This window comes from Jaculus jaculus, chromosome 11, assembly GCF_020740685.1.
Source record: "Jaculus jaculus isolate mJacJac1 chromosome 11, mJacJac1.mat.Y.cur, whole genome shotgun sequence".
In the NCBI taxonomy this organism is placed as follows: Eukaryota; Metazoa; Chordata; class Mammalia; order Rodentia; family Dipodidae; genus Jaculus; species Jaculus jaculus.
The window spans coordinates 48,298,651-48,314,015 of record NC_059112.1 but is presented as its reverse complement, the minus strand read 5'-3'; the positions used below and the strand labels follow the sequence as shown (position 1 = coordinate 48,314,015).

Sequence of the window (15,365 nt, the reverse complement as noted above, 5' to 3'; positions counted from 1 at the left end):
AAGGGCACAACAGGAGCCCTGTGGACCTGAACTACTGGTCCTCTCAGGACTACGCGGCCTTGGGCAGGTTGTTTAATCTTTCTCCAGTGAGGATGGATGTGGTTCTGGAGATGTTAATTACGACTATTCCTTTTAGGGGTGGAGTTTCTATGCTTTCACTGGGCTCCCATAACCGATTCATTAGTGACCACACGTGCCCTAGGAATTTGAGGTAAGACAAGTGGCTGTGGAATGAGCACATAAAATTAGAGTAATTTCGAATTGTGCTGGCTTGAGTTGTGAAATGTATGACTGCGTGGCCAATGGGCCAGATTTTAAGCTGCTCAGTTCAGACTTGTCTTCTCATGTGTAAACTGTAAGTCTCTCCGCTCCCTAAGACTAGGGCTGAGTTTAGCTCCCCTGCACCCTTTTAGCAGAGTCTAGCACATGCTAAGTGTCCAACATTTGCTGGACGAATGTAGTTGACCTTGATAGGAAGAATAACGCTCACCTTCGTAGAAGTCAAGTACCCAGCACAGGGCCTGGCTGGTGGTGGGTGTTCAGAATTAGCAGTCCTGTCTATCGGACCCTTGGGGAGGAGGAAAGAGAAGAGAGTTTACCTGAATCCGTTCTTTCAGCCTCTGGGCATACTTCTTCAGGTCGCTTATCTTCCGTCCCCTGTGTTCCAGGTCCCCTTCCAGCTTCCTGACCTGGGCCTGCAGGGCCGACTCCTGGACCTGAAAGTTCTTGCGGAGGTCAGTCTCCTTCTCCTGCCACTGCCACAGGGCCTCACTCACCGACTGCTGCATGGCCTGCCGGATAGCCTCATTCTCACGCTCGTAGGTGGCTTGCAGCTCCTCAGCCTTGACGGCGTAGTCCTGGCTCAGCTGCCTGTTCTCGGCCCGCAGCCGCTCCACCTCCTGCAGGACCTGCTGCATCTCGGAGCCTTGGCCAGGCACTGCTGTGGGGTCCAGGCTCTCCTGGGACAGCCGGCCCCATGGGGGGCCCTCGTGGCTCATCAGCTGCCGGAGCCTCTTCTCATAGTCAGCCTTGAGCTCCAGCATCTCCTTGGACAGTGTCAGGACTCGCTCGGCGTGCTCCGCCTCCACCCTCAGCTCCCTCTCTTTGGTCTCCAGCCTGCAGGAGGCGGACTCGGCCAGAGCCTCCTGGGTCAGCCTCTTCTGCAGCTCCAGGGCGCTCTCCAGGGTTTGGATGCGCTGTAAAAGGGCCTCTGCGTCTTCGCTGGCGTGGCCCTGTTCCTGCAGGAGCCTGGCCCGGGTCTCCGCCACTGCGCCCTGGAGCTCCTCCTGGTGGGCTTCCCGCAAGGCCTCCAGGCTGGCCTCCGCCTCATCTTGGCGGGTGTTCAGGGCATAGATCACCTGCGAGACAGCCAACAGAGCCCGTTGAGTGAGCAGGTAGTGCTTAGGAGGGTTGCTATGACCCTCTACGTTTCCTCCATGCTGTATGGGCTCAGGCAGTATCCAGGAAGAGGATTTGGGCGGGCAGCCCGTGAGTGGGGCAGGGAGGTGGCAGAAGCAAGGCTAAGGAGGGATACTGCACAGTGGCTTCAGAGGGGGTTCTGTAAGGAACCTCCTGAGGACAGCCGGAATCCAGGAAGGTTTTAATACCAATGTGCAGCGGCTTTGGTTTTCTCAACAAAGAATGAGGCAAGGGCATCAAACAATGGTGCTGACTTGAGATAAGGGAGGGCGCACAGGAGGTCTCAGGAGTGAGAAGCTGTGAAAGTGTTTTTAGAAAGAAGAAAGTGAATAGTCTGAAATGCAGAGCAGCAAGGAAGGCTGAGTTTAATTACACTTCGTTCTTTTCATCAGTTGTGCTCATCAGAATTCGTTCTGGTAGGCTGCATCTACAGCTGGGGTTTCACCTGGTGAGTGTGGCAGAGGGAGAGAAAGTGGAAGTATTTTCAAAAGTTGATGAGCTGTATGGAGCAGAGGCTTTTTGCTTTTGCTGACAACATAATCAACGGTTTGGCAAAAGAATGGAGGCAGGAAGAAAACATGACCAGCAAGTGGACCAAGAGAAGGAGAAACCAAGGGGCTGGATGAGCCCTTCATGAATGGTTCTCACTGCTAATAATGCAAGAGAAGCCAGGCCAGTGGCAAGTCAGATATCAATCACTACCGGCTCCCATGGTTATTAGATAAGACCTCCCTTGAGCCTCCCCCAACCCTCAGAGGCCAGCATTGAGGCCCTGTGGGAAGAATTTTTCAGCCTTGGTGGGCTGTAGATCTCCCTTATGGATCTGTGTACTGACTAGACTATCCCATCATTGTCAAATTTCTTCTGGTGCTTCACCTGTAATTTCTAAATTGTGACCCTGTTGCCCCAAGTTCCTTGGAGGTTGTTTGTGGTTTCAGGGGGCCTGACTAAATAGGCTAGGGACCCTATCTTCAGCCAGAGAAGAAAACTCTTCAGAGGAAAGTTAAGCTCAGAATGGAAGGCATCTGAGACATGAATGACCCAGAATGGTCACCTGTCCACTAGAAATACTGGACATGAGCCAGAAATTAACTGCTGTATTGAGCCTCTGACATCCTAGTATTTGTTATAGCTCCTACTAGCTACCCTCATGAATCAGACATCCCAAGCCTACCTCTGATTTGGTGACTCACTCGAGGCTCACAGAGCCCAGCATATATTTATACACATGACTGGTTTGTGACACAGAGAACACAAAGCAAAATCAGTTAAGGGAACAGAGCATGGGGTGAAATCTGGAGAGCAAGTTTCTGAGAGTCTCCTCTCAGTGGAACTAATTTACCAGTGTGAAATATTCCACCAAGGAAGCTTATTAAAGATTTAGCACCCAAGCCAACTGGTGCAAGGCTGGCTTGTCTGCTAGGGGGGAAACCGTCTGCTTTCTAATTGGACTTGAGGCCTGTTCCACGGGAAGGAATTCATGCTTGGTACTGAAAACCAAGTCAAAAGCCTATGACGGGAAGGTCAAAAGCTCTAGGGGGAAAAGCAACTGTTTTCTGACTAAATGAATATATTATATCCACCAAAAAACTTATGTTTATACCCATATATTAATGCTACTCTCACTTTTGGTTAGAGAAGCTTCTCTTTTCAGATGGTGGTGACCACTAGGGAGATTCAAAACTCATCAAATTGCTGAGAAGGGTCAGTGAAGTGTTCAGTGTTGAGACATCTCTGTCAATCTGCCAAGACTCAGGGACCATTGTGGAAAAAGTAGCAGAAGCAATGTAAGAGCCAAATGAATGGTAGGAGGTGCTTTGCAATACTGTCTTCCAGACACAGAATGTCATTCACGATCTCACAGTGGCTGATTCTACATGCATAAGACGTGCATAACAGGAGGAAAAAATAATAACACCAAAATAGAACAGGTAATAATTGGAAAGAAGAAGGGATTTAGTGGAGGGAGAAAGGGTAGGGGGTGTCAAGGAAGATGGTGGGAGGGGATTGTGGTATATTGTGTATGTGTATTGGTATATAATTATGGTCCATTTTGTTTGTATGGAAATTTTCAGTAAAAAGTTTTTTAAGGGCTGGAGAGATGGCTTAGCGGTTAAGCACTTGCCTGTGAAGCCTAAGGACCCCGGTTCTCAGCTCAGCTCCCCAGGTCCCACATTAGCCAGATGTACAAGGGGGCGCACGCGTCTGGAGTTTGTTTGCAGAGGCTGGAAGCCCTGGTGCGCCCATTCTCTCTCTCTCCCTCTATCTGTCTTTCTCTCTGTGTCTGTCGCTCTCAAATAAATAAATTTTAAAAAAATTAAAAAAACGTTTTTTAAAAAGGCTTAGCACCCAAGTTTTTTTTTTAAAAAATATTTTATTTACTTATTTTCAAGCAGAGAGATATAGAAACACACAAGCACACACACAGACACAGAATTGCACACAAAGACCTACAACCACTACAAATGAACTGCAGAAGCATGTGCCTTTTTGTGCATCTGGCTTTATGTGGATACTGGGTAATCCAATCCAGGTTGTTCGGCTCTGTAGGAAAGCATCTTAACCACTGAGGCATCTCTCCATCACCCAAGGATTTTACTAAACCTACTCAATTAAGCAACATCTATTTGGCATGAACCAAGGAACTTTCAGGAGGAAAGTGGGTATTCAGAAAAATGGCATTTGCACAACATTTTAGGTATAGTGAATAACTTTTATAAATCTTTGTAGTAGGACCTCTCCAGAAATTGGATATAGCCCTAGGTACTAGCTGATGGATTCTATGAGCTACTTTCTTCTTGCTGGGACAAAGCCCAGACCAGAAGCAGCTTAAGGAAGGAAAGGATTTATTTTTGCTTTAGTTTCAAGAAGTCCATCAGAGCAGGGAAGGCATGGCAGGAATGGGAAGTCAGAGTCATAGTGTTGCATCTTCAGAAAAGAGAAAGGGAGATGGAAGGAAGAGGGAAAGAGGAAAGGAGGGAAGAGGAGATGGAGGGAGAGAGAGGGAGAGCGAGGGAGAGAGAGAGAGAAAGAGAGAGAGGGAGAGAAGCAGCAGCAGCAGCAGCAATGGGATTGGACTATAAAACCTCAAGGGTATACCCAATGACATACTTCAACTTTTCAGAACAGGGCTATCAACTAGGGACTAAGAATTCAATAATCCTAACTCCCTAATCCAAAGACTTCAAGCAACTCCAGCATGGGTCTTTCCAAACTGTTCTGTTGGTTATACTGCTCCTGACTTGCCAAGGATGCCATATCACTGTCTTCTGCTGTTTTTTTTTTTTTTAAATCCCACTTCGCCTAGAAGGCTACCCATATACCCTACTAGCAATAGTGTGGTCATAAAAAAGAAAGTTTATTATATTATGCTATATCACACTTTATAATATTTCATTCTTCTTATATCTTGTCAAATACTAATTCATATTTAAGGTTTCTGATCTCATGTGTATTCTCCATCTGAAACCAACAAATTGAGTTGTTTCATAATAGTTCTATACTCTTTTTCCTTATATGGATTATTTCAATTTTCCATGTTTCTTATGACTTTAGTCATAATTCCTAATCTGCTCATGCTGCTCTAGCATATAGTACTGTTTTACTTTATTTTATTTATTTGAGAGAGGAAGAGAGAGAGAGAGAATGTGTACACCAGGGCTTGCAGCCACTGCAAATAACTCCAGGCACATGTGCCACCTTGTGCATATGGCTTATGTGGGTACTGGGGGAATTGAACCTGGGTCCTTATGCTTTGCAGGCAAGTGCCTTGATTGTTAAGCCATCTCTCTATCCCTGTTTTTCTTTTTGTAGGAGTGAGTAAGACCTTGGACTCTGGAGCTGGAGTCCTGGTTTTCCTGACTTCTGGGCGGAGAGCTTGAGTAGATGATCAACACTTTTGGAGTTTGGTACCACACAAATAATGTGGAACAATAATATTATCAACCTCCTGGTGTTGTACCAAGTGCTAGTGGGATAATGCACAGGAACACCAGATGTCTGGCAATGCAGTGACTGCTATCAACTATCCCAAGGACAAAGACCTGGAGTCTTACTTACGTGCTTGGAAAAATCCAGCACCCTTGGTAGAACTTGGTGTTAGAAGCAGAATCCAGGCTGCTGTGGTTACAGTCAGAACAGCGTGGGGAAGGAGAGGTCAGGACTTGTGCTACTTTTTCCAAAAATCACCATGAAGTGAACAGGTAAAGAAAAATTAAATGACTAGGTGGGTATCTAGGACTATGCTGGAGCAGGAAGTAAAAGTGGGTGGAGACTACAGAAAGCCAATGAGAAAAGTTTAGAAGGATGAAATTCAAGAAAAATTGGTACAATTCAAGGTAAATGGCATTTAATTTGGCAAACAACTGAGAAAAGGCATAAGGAATTTCACTTCCTTTATACAGCACCACTTATCTCCTGTCTTAGTTTGTGCTGCGGAACCAAAATACCACAGACTGAGTAGTTTATAAATAACAAACATTTATTTCACAGCTCTGGAGGCTGGGAAGTCCAAGGTCAAGGTACCAGCAGATTCACTGTCCAGCAAGGACTTGCTCTCTGCTTCCATGATGGTCCCTTATTGTGATGTGTTTTCATGGCAGAAAGAAAAAAATGTTGTGTCCTCACATAGTGGAAGAACAAACAGAGTCAAGCAGACTCCCTCAATCCCTTTTATAAAGGGAATAATCCTATCCCTGAGGGTGGAGTCCTCTTAATGCAACCACATTTCAGATTTAACATGAATCTTGGAGAGAAAAACATTTGTTATCAAAATAAATAACAGGAAGTTATCACATTCTTCTGTTTTCTTGGGGCATTTTGGACCAGTCAGGAAAAGCTACTAGGACCTTTTAATAGATAGGTAGGTATTAGAAACTGAACTAATATCAGAGCTTCTTCACAGCAGGAGGTTCAGCTTTTGCTTCTTTTTCTTTTTTACAAAAGGTCTCTTGTTACTCAGGCTGGCCTTGAGCTCCCTGGTAACTGAGGATGACCCTGAGTTTTTGATCCTCTTGTTTCCTTCTCCTAAATACTAGGATTTAAGGTTGTACCATTGCACCCAGCTTTAGCTAATACAGGTTGTGGTTTCCCCACACCTAGTGCAGTGCTTGGCTTGATACAGATTGTACTACTGGACTGAAGAACTATGTAAGGTAGGAGATATTGAATGAATGAACAGAATTCCAGAAAGGAGATGTAGGATCTCACCATCAGCAGAGAGATATGATGATGAAGAGTCTACTGCGTGAATGCAGATTCTATTTGCTAAATTGGATGCCATACAATGATGCACTGAGATGTTATGTGCTAGCTGTGGCCTTGGGGATACTATTATAACCTCATTGGGCTTTGGCTTTCTCATTAGAATAATGAAGTTCCTGCTTTATACAGTAAACAAAAGATTGAATGAGATAACCTGAAAGGCATGTAAGCATGGTATTTAGCTCACAGCAAACATGTGATGAAACATAGCTCTTCCTATGATGGTTGTCCAAGGGGTGATTTTAGTCTGTCACAGTTTGGGGCAGCATAACCACATGAAAGCAGTGTAGGAGAACCCGTGGAACTTGGTTTCATCAAGGGAGCAATCGAAATTAATATTTTATCCTTTCTTGTAGCATAGAGTACTATTGTGCCAGGTATCTGTTCCTTTCCTTCATCCTCAGAAATAGAACCTCTCACCTTGCTCAACCTCCCCTCTAGCCATTTGACCCAAATCAGGTCAGTATCATTACTTCTTTCAAGGTGATCCTTCTTGGGCTGATTCTAGCAGAAATGCATTTGGGTTTGTGTGTGCACACATACACACACACACACACACACACACACACACACACACACTTTCTGATACATGGTTTGCTCAAGTTAATGCACTTTTCTAAGCTTCAGTTTTGTCTCTAAGATGGAAAGGACCCAGACAAAGTTTCTGTGAGTATCAAAGAGGATTATTTCTCTAAGGTAGCATATAGTAGGTATTTACTATTCTGTCTCTAGCCCTGTGAAAGGAAACTGCTTTCTGTGAACATCAGAATTGTGATCAGACTCAGCATTCTGGGCTTGGTCACTTGGCAGCATTTTGTCTGCCATCTGCTTACCTCTAGTCACTGTCCATTACTGCACCAAAGCATCACAGTCACTGGCCCAAGCTTTAATCTCTAAACCAACTTTCTCAGGAAGAGGCTAAGATCCATCAAAGGACACAAATAATTTAACAGCCAAGAGAAATTCTGAGCAAGTTATGAAGTCTTCCTGAGTTTCAGAAATCCACTGATAATGGTTTTACTTCACAGAAAAATTTATTTAGCAGATGGCCTGTCAGGGTCTTAGAGGTTGAGTATTATAGGCTTAACAAAGATACAATTAGTAGCCTATTATGGAAAAGTTATATGAAGTTTGACAGTGTGAGTCAGAGCTGAAATGGAAATGAAAAAAGGATGTAATATTTTTTGAGTTCCCAAAGTATGGGAGTAACTGGACAAGGCAATTTACATATGTTTTTCAATTAATCTTTTGACAGTTCTTCAAAGTTGAAATTCTCAATCTGCACCCTATTTAACATTTACTGGGCTTCTGTGGACATCATAGCTCCATTTCTTTCTAGCTGGGTGACTTATTTTCTGAACTTCACTTACCTATTAATGACATAGAAAACTCAATATCTACCCCAAGTTTTATTTGCAGATTCCTAATGACTTAATAAACCTCAGACTTGGGGCCAGAGAAATGTGTCAGTAGGTAAAAGCTCTTGGTGCACAATCATGAAAACCTGAATTTGAATCCTAGCAACCACATAACAAGCTGGGCATGGCCATGTATGCCTATAGCCCTGGTCCTAGGGTGGGAGAGACGGGAGTGTTGTTGAGGCTAGCTGGCCAGCCAGTCTAACTCAAAAATGATGTAAAGCAAATTCCTTTGAGTTGAAATATTTTTCTCTTGAAGGGAAGAGGGAGACTTGGGAAACTGGGGAGGTCGAATCTGGGTGACCTAAAATTCAGAAGGTCACATGACCACTCCCCAAGGTTACATAAGCATAAGCAACCGCTTGAGGAGAGGCTCTCAGACCTGCAGAGCTGCCTGAATGTCCTGCCGCGAGCTCCAGCATTGCAGCTTCCATGAGCCATGAGCTGTGCTGGGTGGACATTTTGGTGACACAGTTGCCTTTGAGTCATCCTTGCTCTCATAAGCAACTCCTCACCCCATTCTGTGAATAGCCTCAATAAACTCATTGGTTCACCAAAACTGGTTTTGGTGCCATCATGCTTTGGCCCATTGCCTATTCCCCATCTGGAGTGAATATATGTGTATTTGCATCTCTCCAGGAAAAAAAAAGTTTAATGTGATATTTGCTGCCTGATCAGGAATGTGACACTTGATACTCAAATAGGGACATGACAAATGGTAAGCTCTAAGTTCAGTGAGAGATGCTGTTTTCAGGTAGAAGAGGAATAGTGGAGGCCACTCAATATTTTCCTCTGCTCTCCTCTCATGAAAACATGGAGCATGTGCATCTGTGTGCATACACATGCATATACCATATATCTGCATACACATATCACATATACTACACACACACACACACACACACAGACACACATACACACACACACACACAAAATCCCAAACCCTTCACATTAAGCCCTCAAGAAACACCATCCTTTATTACTTTTACTATTATTGACATGATGTTCTCAATTTGTTGAGTCAGAATGTGTGGTTTCTCAAATTCAAACTCCAATCCTTCAGAGTCCAAAGATAAAAGACAGGGCACACTTGCTTATACAACATCTGGCTGAGACCTGGAGAGGTACAAGTGTGTCTGGGGCCTGTGCACTGGCAGTTGAAGGCAGAAAGATCCGAGGACAGCCAAAATCTATCCAGACAAGAAAAGATAACTCCTTGGCAGGAAATGAACCATCCCTAACACATCTTGGGATGCATCTGCTTACATTGTCTAATGACATTTCCACTTCTGTAAACCTGCTTATTGCTTAAGTTTCCTGCTCATGGCTGTAGTCACCTGCACAAGAAATTCAAACCTACAAAAAGGTCAGAAATGGTACTAAACTGTCTATAAATATCCCGAGTGACTGAAACTTGGGACCCAGGCTTTGAAAGTTATCCTCTTGAGTCCACACAGACACAAATAAATTTGATTTCCCCCCTGCCTCTGGGTCCTGGTTTGTGAGCAGTTACACTGTAACACCATAAGCTGCCTCTGGTCAGGTGTGTGTCCCAGCAACTAGAAGGTAACTGAAACAATGTTTTTGAGGCATTTATTGCATGACAACCATGGTTCCATACCTTAGAAAAGCAGAACAAATCAGACCATTCTACTGAACAGATTATACATTTTTCTCCTTTCCTCCTTGCTTAGTCCTTTCTAGCCTGTGGATGGTATTTTAGTTACCTTCTCCCTGCTGGGACAAAACACCCAACCAAAAGCACATTTTACTTCAATTAATCCACTCAAGTAGCTAAACACGGTCACTAATGACTCCATGCTGCTTAAACTGTCAATGCCTAGGTCTTAGCTTTCAACTTTTCAGTATTATTGGCCTAGTAACTCATTCTGTCCTTGAAACACTGTATTCTCTTGCCTTCTAAGTCTAAATGTCTCCCTACTGACCACATATTCATCTCCTTGGCTAGTCAGTTTTTCCTCATCTCCTATCCTTTAAATACAGTGACGTAGAGCTCAGGACCCAGATTATTTTTCTTCTCTACAAACATTTCATAGTAATCTCATTCCATCTCATCGGCTTATGAATGCTCTATTTGCTAATAATCTCCACATTTTGAACTCTTGTGAGAAAAAAAAAAAAACTTTTGCATGAAATATATAATACAGTTCCCTAAGTAAGTGCTTTTGTGTCCTTCAGAGTGGAAGTCACTTGCAACTGAATTTAAACATACAAATCCATGGACTATCCCCAGATCAGCCACATCAGGATTTCTGGTGCAAGACCTGGGATATCATCTGCTGAACCCACCATCTAAATGTTATTCACATACCCTAATGCTTGCTGATATCTTCACTGAGACATCCAAATGTATTTCAAACTTAATTCTGGATTTTGTCTTTAAAACAAGCTCTTCTCCAACATTCCCCCATCTCACTTCACAGCAGCTCCTTCCCTCTATTTTCTTAGGTAAAAATATTGGAATTGACCAACAAGCATATGAAATTATGTTCAATGTTTCTAATAATAAGGAAATGCAAACCAAAATTACAACATTATACTTTTATGCTCATTACAATGGAGACCATAAAAAGAAAGACAATATAAAATTCTGGTGAGCATATGGAGAAATGATCTGGTAAGTTGGTGCATTGTGTGAAGGAATGTAAAATTCCATAGCTCTGGGGACATGGGGACACAGCAGACAGGGTGTGGACTGTGAGAAGCAGCACTGGCTAGATGGGCAGGGGTTATTCAGGTTCAGTTTAGGATTTATTCTGTCCATGTAGTGATAGGGGCACATTATGTTATATATTATATATTACATATTATATATTATATATTACATATTACATATTATGTACTATATATTATAAAAGCACATTTTTACTTAAGGGAGGAATCTGCACATACAACTTGAAGGTCCTTAGTACCTGTGCACTACCAATGGTTTGTTTTGTGTTTATTGTTAACTTGGATTTAATCCAAATGGAGGCTCAGCAGAAAAGCAAGACTTGATGGCCTTGGATATGAGCTCTCCATTGCTACACAGAGAGAATATAAGGAGGGGAAAACACAATCTTTATCTTCTACAGAGACACAAGATCCAGAAGTATAGGAACCATGGCCAAGCCATGTTATCAGAAGGATAAGACTAAACACTGAATGTTGCCCTTAATTCTGGTCTGCTATCCAATTTGACAAGATGGACCTTTGGGATGTTAATCCCAAAAATGCTTGGGCTGTCTTCCCAGCTCCCTAGCTCTCTGGATAAACCACAGTTTAGAAATTCAATTCCTAGTCTTTTGTCTGTGACAGGCAGGTGTCATGGACCACTTACATGGTACATGGGAAGCACATGATATCCCAGATCTTGCACCAGAAATCCTGATGTGACTGACCTTGGGGTAGTCTATGGATTCATATGTCTAAACTCATTGCAAGCGACCTCACACTCAGAAAGACACAAAAGCACATACTTAGGAAACTGTACTATACATTTCATACAAAAGTTTTTTTTTTTTTTTTTCTCACAAGAGTTAACCTTTTGGGGATTGCAAGGCTAAAACTTTCCATTTCACAGTTTCTTGAGCCCATGATCTGGCTGCAAAGTAAACTTAGATACATTGGTAGCAATAGGGGAATTAGGGAATGGAAAGGCTCAGTTAGCACAGGGTTAAGGCGTGTGGTATGGAGTGGGAAATTGCAAATGAAGGACAGTGAAGGGCCAGTGACTCTCTGGAATGGGGTGGAGGAGAAGGAAGTGTCCAGAGCATTGTCCATTCCGGGGATTAAAGGGATGCCACCCCAATACCCTAATGCAGAAGCACAGGAGTCAGGGATATGAGAACAAGAACAGCAATAAGGGCCTTTTTTGTCAACATCCTCTTGACTCACATCACTGAATACAGAGGAAGTCTTGACTTTCTGAGAGGACAGGCATACCCTCCAGAAGAAAGTCCTGAATTTGGGTGCTGAACTGTCCAGAAGCCAGTCATATAGCTGTCTGTCCTTCCTTTGTGGAAGCAGGCTGGAGCAGGTGCTAGCAAGGCTAGGCTCCTTCAAGCAAATGAGCTTGGAATTAATTTCAAGATGGATCCAAGGTGCTAATTAAAATCTCATTATTACCCATCAGAAAGACATTGCTGGGTGCCTAGCTGCACGTGGCATTGAAATGTAAGCTTCTCACTAATTGAAACTCAACTGTTTCCCAAACCAATTTAGATGCAGATTAAGCTAAAAGGTGAGGTGAGTCTCTCAGGAAGGTTCTAATTGGAGCAGTTTCTAAAACTCACACATGGATACAGTCTATCTTCTGGTGACTGTCAAGGCTGCAAATTATGTGGAACCTGGACAGAGACCATTTCATCTATCTCAAATCTCAAATGACTTGTTTAGAGCTTTTTAAAAAGTTTCCTTGGTTGCACAACCTGATCAACAGATATGCTCATGTTCCAGCAACACTTCTTTTATGAACAGAAGACAGATAAATTTATACCTTTCCAGGAAACAGGAACATCAAACCCTAGTATCACATGCATAGAAACAGAATTGTGTAACCCCAGAAACAAACATAACAAGTTTGTTTCGAGGAAGCAATATTCAAGTTCTCCTGGCTATATTGCAATTCCATCTATTTAAATTGTGGCAGCAGGCTTTGTTTGCATATCGAAACAGGCATATTAATTTTCCACATAATTTCAATTTATAACAATGAGTGTTAACATTCATTTTACACAGCATTTTCAAGCTTACAAAGAGCTTACAGGCAAACCACACAGTCTGATAAGCATATATACACTGAGTACTGACCTAAGTGAATTATTTTCTCTAAACATTTTCAAATCTGTTTCCTGTACCTTTTGCTGAATCATCAGACAAAATTATATATCAAGCTATATATCCTGGTCCAAACAGCACTTAACAAAGCCCCTAAATACATAAGTGACACTCAGATCACCTTTGTATATTGTTTTCCTAGCTGACACTGGTTCTCCAACTGCATGTGGCTCTGAGTGCAGACCAAAAGCATTCTGCTAAATGCTCAGAATTTCCATTTATGGGATACAAGGCAGATGCTGCTCACTTAACTAGTATTGCAGAATTGGAGGGGCCTGTTGTGTTCATGGTCAGCCCATCTTAGAATCTGTAGGAAAACACGGTCCATTTCAGCCCACCAGGGCAAGAACAGCAAAAATAGAAACAGATTAAGTTAAAATAAAACCAAGCTATAAATCTGATAGTGTATCACAGTTGTAATTTGTTTTAAGATTACAAAAACAGGGCTGGAAGATGGCTTAGCAGCTAAGGTACTTGCCTGTGAAGCCCAAGGACCTATGTTCAATTCCACAGTATCCACATAAGCCAGATGAACAAGGTGGATCATGCATCTAGAATTCGTTTGCAGTGGCTAGATGCCCTGATGCTCTCATTCTCTCTCTCTCTGTCCCTGTCTTTCTCCCTCTCTCTCAAATAAATAAATAAATAAACTATTTTAATCATCATAAAAATATGTTTTCATATATATGCATGCCAGCAAATTAAAATGTCAATTAGGTAAGGAAATCTGGCCAGGGGTATATACTTGGACATTATCATTTAGGATGGTCATTTCCCCCTGTTTTTTGTTTGTTTGTTTGTTTGTTTGTTTGTTCTTGGGCACTCTCTAATTTTTCTATGATGTGCATATACCGCAAATATAAACAGAAAAAAAGATGGCTTTTTAAAGGCTAGGTAATATGTCATCAGAAAGTCCTGTATCACTTAACCTACAAGAATATAGACCTGAGAAGCAAAGCCAGAAGGAGAAATGGATCGGGGAAGGAAGGACCAAGTCCTGAGCCCTGTGCTGGCTTTGGCTGTGTCCAAGCCTGGCAAGGGAGAAACAGAAATTGGTCTGTTTTGGTTTGAGTGGCCCAATCATTGCAAATGTGTTTTCTTTTGCTTTAAGGTCTTTGGTTCAGCAAAGAAGAAATTAAGAGAATTGCTGCTGTGAGTGAAATGAAGCATGAAAGGTGTGCCCTTCACCATGGGCCACAGACAAATAATGGAGCTCCTGTTGGCAAAAGTTACCCTGTACTTACAGAAATGAGCTCCAAAACTCTATTTCACACAGACATCTCCTGGGGGGAAAATAAAACAAAACATGACAACAACATTAAGAATAGTTGGCGTTTGTAAAGTGGAGAGCAAGCCTGTTCTCTGTACTACCTAGAAATTTCCACAATAATTGCCTCCAAATAGCTCTACCTATTACTACTTTATATTCCTTTCATTCCTTATCTATGCAGAACATTTTCCCTAAGTCATATGACTGACTACAGACAGCATCCATAAGCAGTCCTTTAAGATCTTTCCTGAACCACACTTGAAGGCACAACATGGCTTATGGGATACTCATCACTATAGGGACTGCTAGATTTGAGGCAGAGACATAACTTCTTCATCTCTGTGTCCAAATGTCACACCCTGGAACAGACAGGTAGCAGGCATACAGTAGGGCCTTAGTGGGAGATACTAGTAGGGACTGTTCACTACTCTTTACTGCACCCCCATCACATAACAGACTTTCTGGTCCTGAGTTCAATAGACAGTAAGTGAATGAATGAGTGGTGAACAAGTGAAAAATTCTAAATGACAGACAGCAAAAGCATTCAAATGTGGCATATGCAGGTGGAATTATGTAGTGATGCCTGGGAAGAAAAGGCATGTGATTATTACCTCCACCAGCTACTTGGAAAATTTTATTGCTTTAAGTAGTTAAGTCAGAAAGAAGTAGAAGCTATTCTTCAATAAACATTTAGCACCAAGTATGCACCAGGTCTTGGCCCAGTGCTCTTTTAACCAAACTGATAGCTGTCTGTGAGGTTACACAGAGGCCCATTAGCACATTCCAAAGGGAAGGAGCTGGAAGATGAAGGAGGAGCATAGAGTTCAATGTAAAATCACCTTCATTTACACAAATTATGAGAGTCTCCTCTCTTGGATGAGTCTCTAAGCCAATAGTGCTAGAGGGTAGAATGTGGTCTTTTGTAAACACTTCAAGGGGGCCTTCATTTCTTTTTTAAAAATATTATTTATTTATTTGCAAGCAAAGAGAGAGAGAGATGGGGAAAGAAAGGGTGTGCCAGGGCTTCCAGTCACTGCAATTGAACTCCAGATGTAAGTACCATTGCATCTGGCTTTACATGGGTACTAAGGAATCAAGCCCAGATCATTAGGCTTTGCAGGCAACTGCTTTAACCACTAAGCCATCTCTCTAGCTTC

General features: G+C 42.6%; 1 protein-coding gene across 2 annotated transcripts in view; it reads right to left on the bottom strand.

Moving 5' to 3' along the window:
• Positions 1-15,365, bottom strand: part of Fam184b (family with sequence similarity 184 member B) — a 163,052-nt gene that overhangs the window by 95,902 nt on the left and 51,785 nt on the right. For both annotated transcript variants that reach the window (XM_045161804.1, XM_045161806.1), the window contains exon 2: positions 600-1,358. In XM_045161804.1, coding sequence (XP_045017739.1) covers positions 600-1,358 — 759 coding nt within the window. The remainder of the gene's footprint in view (positions 1-599; positions 1,359-15,365) is intronic.